General features: G+C 40.5%; 1 protein-coding gene across 4 annotated transcripts in view; it reads right to left on the reverse strand.

Annotated features, from left to right (window-relative positions):
- Positions 1 to 349: 349 nt before the first annotated feature.
- Positions 350 to 19,191, reverse strand: part of kynu (kynureninase) — a 177,074-nt gene continuing 158,232 nt past the window's right edge. For all 4 annotated transcript variants that reach the window (XM_078403379.1, XM_078403381.1, XM_078403380.1 and 1 more), the window contains 4 exons: positions 15,726 to 15,778; positions 13,617 to 13,702; positions 6,660 to 6,890; positions 350 to 2,719 (listed from right to left, as the gene is read on the reverse strand). In XM_078403379.1, coding sequence (XP_078259505.1) covers positions 2,585 to 2,719; positions 6,660 to 6,890; positions 13,617 to 13,702; positions 15,726 to 15,778 — 505 coding nt within the window. In that variant the 3' untranslated portion in view covers positions 350 to 2,584. The remainder of the gene's footprint in view (positions 2,720 to 6,659; positions 6,891 to 13,616; positions 13,703 to 15,725; positions 15,779 to 19,191) is intronic.

Consider the following 19,191-nt stretch of genomic DNA (forward strand, 5'->3'; position numbering starts at 1 on the left):
ACCACCCCAAGAAGCATTCTGATGAAGGGTCCCAATCTGAAATGTCACCTATGTAGGTTCTTCAGTTTTGCTGCCTGACCCCTGTGTTATTCCAGCACGTTGTGTCTTTTGTTCGTAAACCAGCAGCTGCAGTTCCTTGCTTCTACATTTTCCAAAACCATATTTCTGATTCAACTTCATAGACATTATTAATTTTCATTAAATATGCAGTTATTTCATAATAGGCTGTAAGGGCAAATTTATTCTGAAGATTAACTGCACCTGAATTAGTTCAAATTTAAATGCTAATTTTTGAGCATACACCATGAAGAACCTTGTGTATAAATAGAGTAATTAAAACATAACACCATTCTTGTCCAATCATTTTAATGGATGGGTTTTGAAGATGATGGCTGCATAATCAGTGACAATAAGATATAAGTTATGACCAACATACAGACTTACAGATGCTAGAAGAATGTAAGACAATTTGGCATGCTCCATGTTTAAGCAAGCTTTGACAGTCAAAGCATTTCAACTTCAAGATATTAAAACTAAAATGTATATCTGTGTCTGAAAAGATGATCATTTAATTTTAACCTGCATTTGTCTTTTTTATAATAAAATGTTTGTTTAACATTTAGTGTTTTTGATCCATTATTGCTATCCAGCTTTGCATTATAGGAATTATAGGAAACAGAGCAGATTAATGCACAAATGGCAATTTTATTCATGCTTATGTTGTATTATATCAGTATCAATTTTATGGTTCTCTCATTGTACTCACATCTTGGCTGTTAAAGATTAGATTCCAATAAATTCTCTTTCACAATAGAATTTTAGATTGGGGTGGCACAGTGGTGCAGAAGTAGCACAGTGCTGCAGCGTTAGAGCTGGTGCCTCACAGTGCCTGAGACCTGGGTTTGATCCTGACTACGGGTGCTATTTGTGCGGAGTTTGCACGATCTCCCTGTGACCACGTGTGTTTTCTCCGGGTGATTTGGTTTCCACTTTCCAAAGATCAGTGGGTTAATTGGATTCTGTAAATTGCCTTGAGCATGTAGGATGCAAAAGTGGGATAACATAGAACTGCTGTACGGGTGATCAATTTCCGGCATGGACTCAGTGGGCTGAAGGGTCTGTTTCCATACTGTATCTCTAAACTAAACTAAACTCAACTAAACTGAACTAGACTAAACTAGTTCAGTTCAATTTATTGTCACGTGTACCGAGGTACAGCAAAAAGAGAACTACAGTTACTAGTTACTAAACTACAATATTACATACTAAAATTGAAGAATTCATGATTCATACGTTCAGCAATAAGCTTGGGTACAGCGAACTAAACTAAACTAGACTAAATCTTGGGAAATGCAAAAGATTGAAGTATTGATGGGGGAACACTTTGAGAACAGTGAACATAATTCTGTCAGAGTTAAAGTACTAGTTGAAAAGGGATAATTTTTGTATTCAAGTGAAGGTCTTGAATAGGGGAAGGCTGATTTCAATAGCATGCAAAAGGGTCAGTGAAAGTATAGCGGTAGAGTTGCTGCTTTACAGCGAATGCAGCGCCGGAGACTCAGGTTCGATCCTGACTACGGGTGCTGCACTGTAAGGAGTTTGTACGTTCTCCCCGTGACCTGCGTGGGTTTACTCCGAGATCTTCGGTTTCCTCCCACACTCCAAAGACGTACAGGTATGTAGGTTAATTGGCTGGGTAAATGTAAAAATTGTCCCTAGTGGGTGTAGGATAGTGTTAATGTATGGGGATCACTGGGCGGCACGGACTTGGTGGGCCGAAAAGGCCTGTTTCCGGCTGTATATATATGATATGATATGATATGATATGATGGAGGGTAAAGGGAAACGAGACAGGTGGGAGTTTATAAAACACAGTTGATAAGCATTCAGGATCAGCATGTTCTGGTGAGGGTGAAAAGCTATATTTCCCTGAAAGTGACAACCCAGGTAGTGAGGATGGTGAAGAAGATACATCGTATGCTTGATTTCATAGTTTTGGGCATAGAATATTAAGTTGGGACATCATCTTATCAATTTAGAAAGCACTGGTTAGACTGCTCTTGGGAATATTGTATGGAGTTCTGGTTTGCACACATATAACTAGCCTGGACAGATTGCAGAGAAATTTCACCAGGATGTTGCCTGGCTTGGAGAACGTTAGTTATAGGGAGAAATTAGATAAGCTATATTTGTTTTCTTTGGAGGCCCAGATAATGTCAATAGTCAAAATCATTTTTCCTATGGTAGGAATATCAAAAACAGAGGTTTAAGGTGGAGTTGAGTGATCTATTTTTTATGTAGAGTTTGTTTGATATCATTGCCAAAGGAGATTAATTACTGGTGTAGTGTTAGTTTGAATATTAAATAATGATCGCTATCGTGAGACTGCACCATGAAATTTGCACTTGTTCTAGATTTATAAATTATTCATTTGAAGTAATAATTTCTTACTTTAAGGAAAAACAGTTTCTGACTTTTTGTTTATCTTTCCCAAAGATAGAAAACCAGCAGAAAGAATTTAGGCAAATTACTGTCCTGTATCAGGGAGCTGCTCCTTGTAATTTGGAATCTCGCACAACACTTTTTACATTCCATCTTTGTGTTGGTGTGATACAACCTGAAGTGATTCATTCAATATGTTGATAAATTTATATAAATCGTAAAAGGAGTTGTAAAGAGGTACAGGTGCTATTCGAAGGATTGGTTCCCGGATGTCAGGCTGAGAAAAGATATGAGAAACAGTGTTATTTTACTGAATAAATGGGAATAATAATATTTTTTTAAATTAATGCTTTACCCAGTAATATCCTTCACTGTCATTTATGCTCTGCACATGAATGCCTGCTTTTTTGGCTATTGGGTAATAATAGAAACAGACAAAATGGGAGTTTCTAGTTAAGAACTCTACCAATTAAGAAAATTATCTTTCTTGCTTGATTATTTTATCCTAAGTAAAAGCATTTTTCCTTGCTGGGGGGAAATGCAGGAGAGCAGGAGAGAAATTAATGAAATCAGTACAATGTATTATTCTCAAAACATCTCAGACCATTTTTGTGGAAAACGATAAGTGGCATATGTCAGATTGAAAATGAAAATGAAGACAGGGTCAGATTAAGCATAGAGGTAGAAAAGAATGAAAAATACCATACAGTTAAATCAAATATTTTTCTTATTTGATGAAACATTATCCCAAACAGAAGTAAAGTCAGTCTTTGTGAAAAAAATGTGAAGACCAGCAGGCTGATTTTTACAGAGCAGGTTTTTGATGCAAATTGTTTCTGTGGGTCATTAATCACAACAGGGAGTTTAAGTGATTTCAACTGGCATGCTTCAATTAATGCAGCCAGTTTAATAATCATCTGGAATGGCTGCTGGAAGGCAAACATTAGGCACCCCCTGGACAAATGCCAGTTTCCAAGGGAGGGTGTTGGGAGCTTCACATCAGAGCATAATGGGGCTGGTGTTGATGGATGTTAAGGCTAAGTACCGATGGGGGCATATCTTTCTCGTGTGGCCCTGGAGGAACACCTCTGTTTTTGTCTGAAGCATCTTATCCGTATTCAGACCAGTTCCACACCTGGCACTGCCAATCTTGAAAGGTGATGTGACTTCTCTGCTCAGTAATCAGTTTAAACTTTTTTTAAATGAAAAAACGTTTGGAGTATTGTGTTCAGTGTTTGGTCACCCGCCTATAGAAAAGATGTTGATAAGCTGGAAAGAGTGCAGAGAAGATTTATGAGGAGAATGCAGAGAGGATTTATGAGGATGTTGCTGAGACGTGAGGGCCTGAGCTTTTGGGAGAGGTTGGGCAGGGTAGAACATTATTCCTTGGAGCACAGGAGGCCGAGGGATGATCTTGTAGAGGTTTTTCAGATCAGGGGGGAGTAGAAAGTGTAGATGCAGATGCTGAGTTTTACCCAGAGTAGGGGAAACAATAACCTGATGTAATTTATTTAAGGCGACGGGGGAAAGATTTAATGGGAAACTGAGGGGCAACCTTTCACTCAGAGGGTAGTGGATATATGGAATGAGCTGCCAGATTAGGTAGTTGAGGCAGACTGAGTTGAGACTGTAACAATATTTAAAAGACATTTGGGCAGGTACATGGATAGGAATGGTTTAGAGAGATATGGACCAAATGTGGGCAGTTGGAACTAGTGTAGATGGGGCATGTGATCGGCATGGGCAAATTGGGCCGAAGATTCTGTTTCCATGCAGTACAACTCCATAATCTAATATCAATAAATTTAACAGGACTTCCACTTCCAAACACTTATCCGACTGCAAATCTTCCTAGCAAGTTAATACAGGTTGTACTTGATATCTAAAGTGTTACCAACATGATTAGTTGAATCTCACATAAAGTACAATTGAACATATCATTCTACTTCATGTGTGAGACTAACAATGAGCACCAACCAACTCTGAGAGTTGGTTTGACTAATAGTTGTATGCAAAGAACAAATTTTAAGGAAGCAATTTAAATAACATTGAAAGGATCATTTCCAGAATTGCCCACATTCTGAACTTGTAAGTGTCTTTTCTTTTCTCCAAGATACAAATTTCTAAATGCTGGTTAGAAGTGGCTGCCACATAATATGTTCTCAATGAACCAAATGGTGAAAGTAAATTTTCTGCTGATCATAATGGGGGGGGAGGGTTTCAACGAGTTAGAGGTTGAACCTAAATAAAATTCACCGTCATGACAACATAACGAATACACCACATTTCAGGAGGCTGTTATCATGCATAAAGCATTGTGTTTTTCTACTTAATAATGTAGTGTTTCAAGCTGAAATTTGTCAAGATGCTGAAATGGTTCTTTGGCAGAAGCTGGGAAATTGAGTTCACTCAGGCAAAGATTTTCAAGAACCAAAGTTCTATAGTTATGAATTAAGTTGTCTACTATTTGCAATATGTCGTTCTATTTGTGAGCGACCTGAAAGCTACAATACTGGAGGTTCTTCATAAAAGAGAAAATCATTAGAAAAGATGCTTACAATGGAAAATAAATAGAAATGGAAGGATCAAAAAAGAGATTGCTATTCTAGGAATTGTACCGATACATAACCATTCATGCCAAAAGTAAGCCACAGAATCCGTATGTTTATAAATCTCAGATTTGTGTTAGATTTTCTGTCCATTTCAAGAACTCATTTTGACACTTGCTTTGCCTACCTGACAGTGTTAGTTATTGAATTCCCCTTCTCTGCAAAGTTCAGAACAGATACTGTGGTTCAAAACACCCACTCCTGTTTCCATAATAAAAACATAACGTGGTGGAAATACTCCGCAGTTCAGTCACCATCAGCGTTATTATATTGAGCCTTCTATATAATGCTGCCTGACTTGTTGAGAATTTCAAGTACTTCCTGCTCTGATTTGAAATTACCAACATCTGAAGCTTTTGATTTTCAAATCCGTATCTGAAATTAATCAAAATGTAATAAAAATAATGCCTCTGGCACATTTATTTAGATTGAATTTTTATGGTATTTAACAAAAACCTGCTTCAAAAAATCCTTTAAATATGCCCCCTCTCACCTGAAATCCATTCTCTGTGGTACTTGTCATCTCCACCCTGGGATAAAGACTATCGACCATATTTATGCCTCTCATAATTTTATATATCTCTACCAGGTCTCTCCTGAGCTTCTGATGCTCCAGAGAAAACAATCCAAGTTCTTCCAACCACCCCATATGTTTAATCCAGGCAACATCCTGGTGAACCTCTTTTGCACCCTCTCCAACGTCTCCAGAGATTGTTACTCTAAACAATGGCCCTAAAATTGATAATATATCTATGGATATTAACTAGTGTGAATGAGTTGGCATGGACTCAGTGGGCTGAAGGGTCTGATTCCATGCTGTATTTCTAAAAAATGCCAGACCCTGTCTGATTTTAAAATATATCACAATTCCTTCATTATCGCTACATCAAAATCCTGCAACCATCACAAGTGTAGCCCTTTCATTTCAAGGGGAAATTACAGACAACCATGAAAGGCTAATCTGTCAATGATCCCATTATCCTTTAAAGTGAATAAACAATAATCTCTGAATATTTCTATTCAGCACAGATTTCAGCAAATCATACTGTATCAGTTTAAAAAAAACTTCCCCCCCTTTTTAAAGTTACAGATGAGATTTTAATTTGCATCAGTCTGCTTTAACTGATGCAAAATTTAACTGATTTAACTCTATGGCCTGAAAAGGCTCACATTGAATAGGATTTATTGTAGTAAGTAGCTGGTCAGGTACTGGCTGGATGTTACAGTAACAAAACCAAGGTTGGATCCCTAATTCTATCTACACCTGATTACAAAGGGTGTGCATGATGATTCCATTGCATATTTTCCTATGCACCAAATTTCCATTTCATGAACTTCAAACTTTACAATACCTTAGAGTCATAGAGTGATACAGTGTGGAAACAGGCCGTTTGGCCCAACTTTCACATATCGGTCAACATGTCCCTGCTACACGAGTTCCACCTTCCCGCGTTTGGCCCCCATCCCTACAAAACTGTCCTGACCATGTACCCATGTGTTCAGTCCTAACATGTAAGAATCTCAAAGAATAGTTGAAAAGGAGAGATCCCATTTATGGCAAACACTTAATTCCCAACAATTAACAACAAATGCTTAAGTTATACTTACTACGACACCTCTCTTCGAGAGCTCCACAAAAATCTTGTTGATGTGGTCTGAGAACAACAACGAGAGCTGGCAGCCTCGTTCTTTGACATTTGAGGGAGTAATGATATTGATGAATAGTTTCTGTGGGCGATCCGGAACTTTTGAATGATAATGTTTGATCAGACACTCCAAGTAGCCAGTGAGCAAAACAGATTTTTTACGAAATGCTTTTTTGTCAACTTGATTGAAGATCTGGAAACAAAATAGAACTAATCATAAATATCTCTGCCAAAATCAGAATAAATATATCATAAAATACAATCCTGAATAAAAAATAGACTTTTTTTTTGTCTCAAAAAATGATTGTCCCTGATGTTGCAAGGAACTATTCGCATTCACATTTTCTTGAAAAACACCAAGTAACTTTGGGATCTCTGTGCAAACTTAAAGACTTTAAAATGCTGACACTTGCTGAGTGTTCTTGTTGACTGTTTCAAGTTTTGACTGGTCTTGGAATCCATAATAGGAGTGCAAATTCAGGAAACTTCAAGAAAAGCAGTGGTTTACATACCCCAGTTAGCATCTACAGTGCTTCAGTGGAGATGGTTGAGAGCTTCAGTTGTTGGGTGGAAATACCACCAATAATTTGTCCTCGTTCAATCACATTGACTCTATGGCCAGAAAGAATGACAACGGCTTACCTCAGAAAACTAAGGAAGTTTGATAAGTCTCCAGTGACACTTATCAACTTCTGTACATGCACCAGTCGGGTAGAAAGCATCCTATCGGGATTAATTGCAACTTGGGTTTGGCAACAGCACTGCCCAAGATGGCAAGAATTTGAAGAGAGCAGTGGAGGCAACCCAGGCCATCACACAAACCAGCCTCTCTCCGATCAAGACTTCACACTGCCTCATATAAGCATCCAACACAATCAAGGAACATATACACCTTGGTCATCACCTTTTTTTCCCTCTCCGATCAGGCAGAATAGACAGAAGCATGTATCAACAGATTGAGAAACAGCTTCTTGCATGCTGTTATCATCCTACCAATAGACTTCTCAAAAGCCAAGGGTGCAATTCTTCTCTCCCAACCTGCGCATTGTGGGCCTTGTAATTTTTTACCTACATTTTTTCTGTAGCTGTAACACTGTAATGCTTTATCACAATTCCTTCATTATCGCTACATTACAGTTAAACCAGTATCTGTCATTCCTTCCTACACATTTTGCCTACTTGTGTTGCTTGTGTTGCTGCGTTCTTGCATCCTTGGACTTGTACACCAAGACTCCTATTTTCCTTAGCACCTCCTAGAGTTCTAAATGTCATTCTGTATAGCCTATCCTTATTAGTACTTCCAAAATGCATTTACTCATATTAAATTACAATTGTCATTACCCTGCCAACTTGCCATGTTAACAACTCTTTAGTATTGTTCTGTAAAGGAAAATGACAAGGTAGAATGTAGGAGATATGCTGAGTAAGTTTGAGTCATCTGAAAACTTACTAATCATATGTCCTACATTGACATCCAGACAAACTGAATTTTTGTATCAAACGGAAGGTCAAACATTGCATCTTATCTCTCTACAACTGACATAGTCAAGTTCTCTCAGTCCCCAACATGCAAACTGCAGAATGTAAGGGGTATTTCGCTTGAGAACACAGATGGATCCCATTGATCACAAATTCAGAGACATTAGGTCTTGAAGTTACCAAGTTCACCCGCCACACCGCAATAGTTGAGAAATAAGTTGTCAACTATTTGTCACTAATGCAAAAGAGAATTTCACCTGTATGAAAATATCTTCTGCTACATTCATCTCCTCAAGCAGTTCATCTTTAAATCTACAATAGTCCGAAACTATCTTCAACTGTTACACACTATACTGAGATAATTGAAAAATGAGTAATATTTTCTAATTCTCACACTGGTGTAGGAACTAGGCTCATCAGTTTTTCCTTTCAATACCTAATGATTGATCTGCAGTTTAACTAAATTTATCTCCATGGTGCTTGAACATTGGAGCATTTGAAACATGATGATAGATCCAGCAATAAATTATGTATAACCTTGAATGTTTCTGATATGGCCTCCAAATGCCATGCGGAGCATCAGTTCCAATAAGGTGGCTCAATCTAGCAGCAAAATATGTACACACATTGTACCTGCTGAATTGGAGGCTGAGTATACACAAGAATACGCCTCGCCAACAGTCTCTGGCTGTCTTGCCAATAGTCGCTGGCTGCCTCGCCAACAGTCTGTCCTTTCTACTGTTTTTGTTATTTTAAGTATGTGTTAAAAGTATGTTTTAGTGTTCCTTGGTTTGTTTTATGTGGGGAGTGGGGGGTGTGGGAGGGAATTGGGGGAAACTATTTTTCAATCTCTTACCTCGACGGAGATGCAATTTTTCGCCGTATCGTATCTCCGTCCCCACTGCGGCCTAACATCAAGGAATTGGTGGCCTTTCCTGGTGACCGGCCGGCATTTCATGCCGCGGGCATGGCATGGTCTTTAACATCGTGCTTGCGATCCTTTGCCGAGGATCGACTGTGGAGAGCTCCAACCGTAGGGCTTGTGGACTTTAACATTGTGAAGCCCGCGGTCTCTGGTAAGAAGAGGCCGACTCGGGAGCTCCATGCCGCAGAGAGTGTTTAATCCATCCCAACGCGGGGTGTTCCGATCATCCTGTCACGAGGGCCTTGGACAGTCGGCAGAGGCGACTGCGGATGGTTCAACAGCCCCGACCGTGGGTGAACAAAGAGGAAGATAATTGAACTTTATTACCTTCCATCACAGTGAGGAATGTGGAATCCACTGTGGTGAATGTTTATGTTAAATTTTATTTTATGTGGCTGTGTGTCTTGTTGCTTTTCACTTAGTATGAGTGTATGATAATTCAAATTTCACTGTACCTTAATTTGTACATGTGACAATAAATTGATCTTGAAATCTTGAAATTAGCACATATTAAGGCACCAGGTCAGGCAGCATCTAGGAGAGAGGGAATGGGTGACGTTTCGGGTCGAGACCCTTCTTCAGACCGAAGAAGGGTCTCGACCCGAAACGTCACCCATTCTCTCTCTCCTAGATGCTGCCTGATCTGCTGAGTTACTCCAGTATTTTGCGCTACCTTCGATTTGTACCAGCATCTGCAGTTTTTTCCCTACACATATTAAGGCACTGTTTGGACAGGAAAGGGTAAAATGGAAGCTCATTTCACATTACCATTGGAAGTCTGACCTTTTGATACAAGGAGGATTCTTTTGAAAATCAATTGAAAGCAAACATTTTCAGCTACATGTAATTTTCACATTAGCTCTGCAGATTGAATTAACAGTTTACATAAGACGGCAGAAATACCACAACCTGGTTACAACATTTCCACCAGCTATTTTGATAAATTACCTGTCAAAAATCAGCCACTTACAAATTCCCTAAATTACATGATTAACAGGGACCTGCTACATTTTAATTTATAAATTACTGACATGTGCAGTCCATTTGTCCGAGCAGCAATCAGCTCCAAAGAAAAGGCTGGATCGAAATTCAAGTCAAACTCTTCTGCATTGAAGGCCCCTGAAGGCCGCGCTTCCAGTTTTGGCCATTGTCGGTACAACACTGGGAAGGTGAGGGAGAATGAGGGAAGCGGTGGGGAGTAACTCCTTGCCGAGTTGCCAAGGTGGAAAATCTCGGCGACTCTGGGGGAGAAGGAGGAGGTGGCGGTGGTGGAGCGAACAAAACAATGGCCGACAGGAAGAAGCAGCAGCTGGTGTGAGGGGAGGGAACCACACTGTCATCAAGCATGTCCTGGCAGTGGCGGCGGCTTGAAGAAAGCACCAACAGTCATGGGCCACAATGTGAACCGCAATAACAACCGCATCAACTGGACGGTATGACAGCTGGTGAAGAGGTCACTGGTGCAGAGGAGCCTAGCTATAAGGTTTAATGAAGCAAAATGCTGGAGTAACTCAGCAGACTGAAACTGTGTGAAGAAAAGTCCCAACCCATAATGTTACCTATCCATGTTCTTCAAGAGGTGCTACCTAACTTTAGCACTTACTGTCATGTGCATTAACTAGCATCTGTAGTTCTTTGTTTTTACCTCGCGTTAAGGTGATTCCGATTTGCATAAAATATGACTCACGTAAGGGATATGGAACGTGATCCTTACGTAAGTTGTAGTCTGTATTCCTCCAATTCCCAAAAGTTGATCAATCTTAATTTTGAGTAAAATGAATGACCCAGCCTCTGCAACCCTTTGGCATGACAAAATCCTTCATATGTAATATCTGATGAATATACACTCTCTCCTCCTGCCTCGACCAGCTTGCACCTATAAAAACCAAAACAGTTTCCTTCACCCACTCTGCTCCCTGGTTTACCCCTGAACTCCGCATGATGAAAACTCATGCCCGCCAACTTGAAAGACTCCGCAACAAAACAGGTCTCACAATTCACTCCCAAGCCTACAAAGACCACCTGCAGCACTACAAAGATGCCCTCTCCCACGCCCACTCCACCTACTACTCTCAAATAATTCACTCTGGCTCCGGAAACCCCAAAACACTCTTCTCTACAATAAACAAACTCCTCAGCCCCCTGGACACCATCTCCCAATCATTCACAGTTGACAAATGCACCACTTTCCTTTCATTCTTCCAAAGCAAAATAGACAACATCTACAGCACCTTAACCACCAACGCACCTGCTCCCCCTCAAACCACCTGCCCCCCCTTATCCTGTCAACCCCTGCCTCAGTTCTCCCCAGTCTCCACCACCGACCTCTCTGACCTCTTCACAGGAATAAAAACTGCCACCTGCTCTCTGGACCCCATCCCCTCCAGCTTTGTCAAGGCCTGCCTTCCTGCTCTCTCTCCACTTATCACTACAACAATAAACTCCTCCCTGTCCACTGGCATCGTCCCGCCATCCCTCAAAATCGCTGCTGTCACCCCCATTCTGAAAAAACCTGGTCTAAACCCTGACACCCCAAACAACTTCAGACCAATCTCCAACCTACCCTTTCTGTCCAAAGTTTTGGAACATGCTGTAGCTTCCCAACTCAAACACCACCTCTCTACCAATAACCTGTATGAAACTTTCCAATCCGGATTCCGCTCCAACCACTGTACTGAAACTGCGCTCCTCAAAATCACAAACGACATTCTCCTCTTCTCCGACGCTGGCAACCTCAACATCCTCATCCTACTTGACCTCAGCGCCGCCTTTGACACCATAAATCACTCCATTCTCCTCACCCGACATGAAACCTCCTTTAACATCACCAGCATAGCCCTATCCTGGTTCAAATCTTACCTCTCTGACAGACACCAGTTCATCTCCATTAACAACTGTAAATCCCCCACCGCTCCCCTCCCCCAAGGTGTCCCCCAAGGCTCAGTCCTTGGCCCCCTCCTCTTCATCCTCTACCTGTTCCCCCTTGGTCAATTAATCCGCCGTCATGGTCTCAACTTCCACTGCTTCGCCGATGATATCCAACTCCTCATCTCCCCCAAGTCAATCTCCCCCACCACACACTCTACACTGACAAACTGCATCACTGAAATAAAATCTTGGCTTCAATCAAATTTCCTCAAACTCAATTGCAACAAATCTGAAATCATCATCATTGATCCAAAAACGCTCACCAAATCCACCCAAAACTTCATCCTCAACATTGATGGTCTCCCAGTATCCACCTCCCCTCACATCCGGAATCTTGGAATCATCTTTGATCAAACCCTCTCCTTCGACAAACACATCAAACACATCACAAAGACAGCCTTCTTCCACCTCAAAAACATTGCCAGTCTCCGTCCATGCCTCTCCTCCACAGCTGCAGAAATCCTCATCCACGCCTTCATCTCCTCCCGTCTGGACTACTGCAACAGCCTCCTCTATGGCGCACCCTCAAAAATCATCAGTAAACTTCAATACATTCAAAACTCCGCTGCCCGTCTACTCACCCACACCCCGATCCGTGACCATATCACCCCCGTCCTTTACAAACTCCACTGGCTCCCCATCCCCCAGAGAATCCAGTACAAAATCCTCCTCATGACCTACAAAGCCCTCCATAACCTGGCCCCATCCTACCTGACCGACCTCCTTCACAGGCACACTCCCACCTGCACCCTCCGCTCTGCTGCTGCCAATCTCCTATCCCCCCACATCCGGACCAAACTCAGATCCTGGGGGGACAGGGCTTTCTCCATCGCTGCTCCCACCCTATGGAACTCACTACCTCAAACCGTCAGAGACTCCTCCACACTCACCACATTCAAAACATCACTGAAGTCTCACCTATTCAGTACTGCCTTCAACCACTGAAGGTCACCCCACCCTCTGTCTCCTTTCTCTGTTCGTATACTTATTTACTTATTTATCTATTTATTCACTTCCCTATGTTTTCTAAATCCCTGTAAATCATCTTTGAGTATATGCAAAGCGCTATATAAATGTAATGTATTATTATTATTATTATTATTACTTCTAATTTCAGTCCTAAATGGCCTACCGCATATTTTGAGACAGTTTCTATTCTTAGATTCCTCAGGTTGGAGAAATATCTTCTCTCTCTCTAACCTGTCGAGCCTTCTAAGAGCTTTGCTTCTTTCATTGCCACTTTTTATCCTTCTAGACATTACAGAATGGTGGCCGAGCCTGCACAACCTCTCCTTGTATGATTAACCTTCTTTTCGAGCAACCAGCATGATGAATCTTCACTGTGATCTTCCTGTAACAGTTATATCCTATTCTAGGTAAGGAGACCAAGATTATACAGGCAAGCTGTCACCTAGGCCATGAATGATTATAGGCATACTCATGTATTCAAATTCTTTAGCAATAAAGGTCAACACTTATTTCCTTCTTAACTGCCTGCTGCATATGGACGCTAGCTTTCAGTAAGTGGTGTAAAAGCACGCTTCCCAAAATCGCACATAAAATTTTCAATCAAAGCTACACACTTACCTCTAAGCTAGCCTGTAGTGCGCGAACCAATAAAATGGGGGGATTAGATATTCGAAATCCATTCACCCCTGGAGTTAGATCCAGTTCTAAAGGATAAAAATAAAATGTAGATTTTAGTCTGTTTTCTGCAATGATTCTCTTTCGGATCATGCAATGTGGGAGATACCTCAGACTAACCATCTAAGGTTTATTTTTCACCTCATTTGTTGGTGGACTATTGACCAGTTAGTTTTTCTCCTTCTTAGAAAACGTTATTCAGTTTTTTTTGCAAGTCAACATTATCGCCAATACTGAGGAAAAAGGGAAGGCACCTTAATTAATTTATTAGGAAAATTGTGCCAAGAAATAGTTTTGCCTTGAAGGAAGATATGAATGTATGATCTCAGAAAAAAAGACTTACATATCACTGAAGATGTATTTAATTTATTAGTCATGACTGAAATATGAACATACATTATCTGGGGTCTAGTTTACAAACAGGACATATTGAATAAAGGACATTACTAAACCAGATATTCTTATCAGAATTACGTGTTCCCATGGCAGTATTATTGAGAGTAGCATTTTATTCCAGAGTTATATAATTAAGTGAATCTAAATTTGAGAACTAATGAAAGAAGCCTCTTCATAATTTCCAAGGTAGAGATTAATTTTTTTAGAGCTGGGTAGAAAAACCATATTGTTTGTACTTTTATCAGAACTGAGCATTTTAAGGTATTCAGTCAAATTATCTCACCAAACTTTGGTGCATGACCTTTGATATCTGAACTCAAATGTTGCTTGTTACAACTTGCAGCCTAATTTAGATGAGTAAAATTGCTATACTTTGTTTTTATTTCTTAAGATCCACCAGTAAGAACTTGGCTGCGGAAAAGGATTCATGGTTATCTGTAGAAAAATGAGCACAATGGTATTGCCATCGTCATTAAAAAAATGAAAAAATGAATATTATATCAGGAATGTGTAATATACCCTTCTAGCCAGCTTTGCTGATCAATTGGATCATGACAAACCATGTTTAGACTTTATTCACTTCATATCCTCTGATATCCTCAATGGTCTGATGCTGTTCATGTCAGACCTTTCCTCAATATTGGTGAAAGATCATTGCCGGGAAGCATTCACTCTGCATGGATGCTGACTGACCTGCTGAGTATTTCCAGTTTTTTCAATCTTTATTTCAGATTTCTGGCAAACTTGTATATCTTTCTTTTGAATAATCTGCTGATTTGTCAAGTACATTTCTGCAGTGTTTGGAGATTACACATTGGTACCTAGCTTTGAAAAGAAAAGGTGAAACGAGGAAGGAACAAGGAAGTGAGTATTCATTACAATATTTGATAGATGTGTTTCCCTTCTCAAATTCAATGTTAAAAAGAAAACAGGCAAGAAATCTTACCAATATTTACAGTTTTCAAGAAATCTCCAGAACAAAAAATGCAATGCACATTGTGAAGTGTTTACTGAACAGTGGATATATTAACAAATTGTTTATGGAATATTGATCATGTCAGCAAATTCGCTCCAAGGACAAGATGAAAAACAGCATACTAAATTCTCTGTTGGGATGTGCAGTCATTTTGATCACTTAATATGCTAATCCAAAAAAACCTGTTCCCAAATGCAGGAAGATGGAACTTCATGGAGGTTAGTATTTCCATGTAATTAAAGGTGCATAATTCTCATCAAAGTTCTTTGATGATCTACTCAGGGAGTAGAAACTCATTTTTTTCAGATTCTGTTCATTGTTATCGCTGAAAACTAATTGCCACCAACTGCAAAATTAAGCAAATGGAGTAATCATGAAAAATTAGATTTTGTTCAGGCAAAGTTAAGATGATTTATTGAAAAATAAGGAAAAGCCAAAGCATGCCATAATTGGTGAAAATAAAACCATGTTGCATAGTTAAAATCCAATTGGAAGTAATAGTGTCTTAAATACAGTTTTTAAGATAAAAAATTACTGGTTCTCAAAAATGACTTCCCTGAATGTAATGTTATATTCATTGGGATGCTGCATTCTGACCAAATGCAAAACCAAAGTCTCAGAGAATCACACTACTCTTTCATTATTATTTCTAATTTAAGTAAATACAAATGAAAACTTACTGTTGTCCATCTGAAATCTGGTTGTGAAATTATGGCTCCACCAACCAACTAATCTGAAAGCGAAGCAAAAAAGAATGTTTGAAAACTTAGTGCATGTTGTTGGGACTAATAGAACATAGAACAATACAGCACAGGAACAGGTTCTTCACCCCATAATAACCATGCTGAACATAATGCCATGTTAAACTAATCTCCTCTGCCTGAAAGTGATCCATATCCCTCTATTCCCTGCATATGTATTTGACTATCCAAAATGCTCTTAAAATACTGCTATCGTCGCTGCCTCCAGCATCATCTCTGGCAGCAGATTCCAGATACCAACTCTATATCGAAAACTTGTCCTGCACACCTCCTTTAAAGCTATGTCATCTAGTCTTTTACATTTCCTCCCTATGAAAAAAATATCTGACTGTCTATTCTATCTATGCCTCCCATAACTTTATATATTTCTATCAGATGTCCCCTCAGCCTCCAATGCTCCCGACAAAATAATTTGAGTTTTCCAAATCGCCTGTCCCTGTGCTGTCCGGTGCTATGTTCCATGTTCATTCATTGCTATCTGTGGAATCTTGGGTTCTGCAAAATTTGGATTGCTGTACTTTATAAAATTGTGGCAACATTTTGAAAGACCATCATTTGTTATAAAGTCCTTTGCAATATACACCGAGTGGTTGTCAGAATGAGTATTAGTTCATATTTCAAACTGATATGAATGAACTATGCTTAGCAGTGGCTTCACCTAGTTTTGGTGCACGATGTCATCAATGAGTTTAGCATAAATGCCCGTGGGATCTGCTGAAAAAGAACATTTTAAGTAGCATAAGGATGGTTTTCACCTAGAATAAGGTGCACGGTTTCCCAATATTGAACACAATTGGTAATAATCTGCTGAACAGCATTTTGAGAAGGGCACCAGTCTTAGAAGACTCACTTATGAAAACAATTGGACAACAGCAACACACATTGTGCACTGGAAGTGAGAGAAGCTGCAGAGGAGAAGGTGAGAGCTCAAAAATCACAGGCGAGAATGCAACATGTGAGAAGTTAGCTGTTCTGAATGATGGAGATATGTTGCATATACACAGATAGCTCTACCATATCAGCAAAGAAATTACATGTCTGAGAAAATTGCAGGAAAACAGATGTAGTATGCAGGAACTTGCCGTAGTCCTGCAAAAGCAACAAATGGCCAACCCCACTTCCCTCCCCTCATTCTGTCCTCTGGCCACCACTCCGCATCCTCATAACTTTTCTCTTGAAGTAGAGTTCTCAGAGCTCGGCTCAGATTACGCAAATAATTAACTCCACAAAGAAGAAAAAGGTAGTAGGGAGCAGACTTCTGTGATATGGGATCATCAGCAACTGTAGACAAAAACTTCTGCATGCTCACAGATCATTGTGTCACCATCTACCTGGTCCCCTGAAAGATCACCACCTTAGCGGGTGAAGGACATTGAAGTGCTGCTCTTGGCTGTAGCCTTTCAGACAGCGTGCTTACCTATGGCCCACATCTGTCCTGCTATCTGGTCCTTGAAAGTCATAAAAAAAATAATATACCAGGTTGTCAACGAGGATAAACACTGCATATGAATGATAGAAGCTAATATTATATTTGATCATTCAGCTCAGTAGCCTATACCTGCCTTCTCTCCATACCCCCTGATCCCTTTAGCAAAAAGGGCCACATCTAACTCCCTCTTAAATATAGCCAATGAACTGGCCTCAACTACCTTCTGTGGCAGAGAATTCCACAGACTCACCACTCTGTGTGAAGAAATGTTTTCTCATCTCGGTCCTAAAAGACTTCCCCCTTATCCTTAAGCTGTGACCCCTGGTTCTGGACTCCCCCAACATCGGGAACAATCTTCCCGCATCTAGCCTCTCCAACCCCTTAAGAATTTTATATGTTTCTATAAGATCCCCCCTCAGTCTTCTAAATTCAAGCGAGTACAAGCCCAGTCTATCCAATCTTTCCTCATATGTAAGTCCCGCCATCCCAGGGATCAATCTGGTGAACCTTCTCTGTACTCCCTCTAAGGCAAGAACGTCTTTCCTCAGGTTAGGAGACCAAAACTGCACACAATACTCCAGGTGCGGTCTCACCAAGGCCCTGTGCAACTGCAGCAGAACCTCCCTGCTCCTAAACTCAAATCCTCTTGCTATGAATGCCAACATACCATTCGCTTTCTTCACTGCCTGCTGCACCTGCATGCTTGCTTTCAATGACTGGTGCACCATGACACCCAGGTCACGTTGCATCTCCCCTTCTCCCAATCGGTCACCATTCAGGTAATACTCTGCTTTCCTGTTCTTGCCGCCAAAGTGGATAACCTCACATTTATCCACATTATATTGCATCTGCCATGCATTTGCCCACTCGCCTAATCTATCCAAGTCACTCTGCAGCCTCCTAGCATCCTCCTCGCAGCTAACACTGCCACCCAGCTTCGTGTCATCCGCAAACTTAGAGATGTTGCATTCAATTCCCTCGTCCAAATCATTAATATACACTGTAAATAACTGGGGTCCCAGCACTGAGCCTTGCGGTACCCCACTAGTCACTGCCTGCCATTCCGAAAAGGACCCGTTTATTCCTACTCTTTGCTTCCTGTCCGCCAACCAATTTTCTATCCACCTCAACACTGAACCCTCAATACCATGTGTTTTAAGTTTGTACACCAATCTCCTATGTGGGACCTTGTCGAAGGCCTTCTGAAAGTCCAGATATAACACATCGACTGGTTCTCCCTTAACCACTCTACTAGTTACATCCTCGAAAAATTCTATAAGATTCGTCAGACAAGATTTGCCTTTGGTAAATCCATGCTGACTTTGTCTGATGATATCACCACTTTCCAAATGTAATGCTATCACATCTTTAATAACTGACTCTAGCATTTTCCCCACTACCGATGTTAGGCTAACTGGTCTATAATTCCCCGTTTTCTCTCTACCTCCCTTTTTAAAAAGTGGGGTTACATTAGCTACCCTCCAGTCCTCAGGAACTACTCCAGAATCTAAAGAGTTTTGAAAAATTATCACTAATGCATCCACTATTTCTGAGGCTACTTCCTTAAGCACTCTGGGATGCAGCCTATCTGGTCCTGGGGATTTATCTGCCTTTAATCCATTTAATTTACCTATCACCACTTCCCGACTAACCTGGATTTCCCTCAGTTCCTCCATCTCATTAGACCCCCGGTCCCCCGCTATTTCCGGCAGACAGTTTATGTCTTCCTTAGTGAAGACAGAACCAAAGTATTTGTTCAATTGGTCTGCCATCTCCTTGTTCCCTATGATCAATTCACCTGTTTCCGACTGCAAGGGACCTACATTTGCCTTAACTAATCTTTTCCTCTTGACATATCTATAAAGGCTTTTGCAGTCTGTTTTTATGTTCCTTGCCAGTTTTCCCTCATAATCTATTTTCCCTTTCCTAATTAAGCCCTTTGTCCTCCTCTGCTGG

Source organism: Rhinoraja longicauda, chromosome 8, assembly GCF_053455715.1.
Source record: "Rhinoraja longicauda isolate Sanriku21f chromosome 8, sRhiLon1.1, whole genome shotgun sequence".
NCBI lineage: Eukaryota > Metazoa > Chordata > Chondrichthyes > Rajiformes > Arhynchobatidae > Rhinoraja > Rhinoraja longicauda.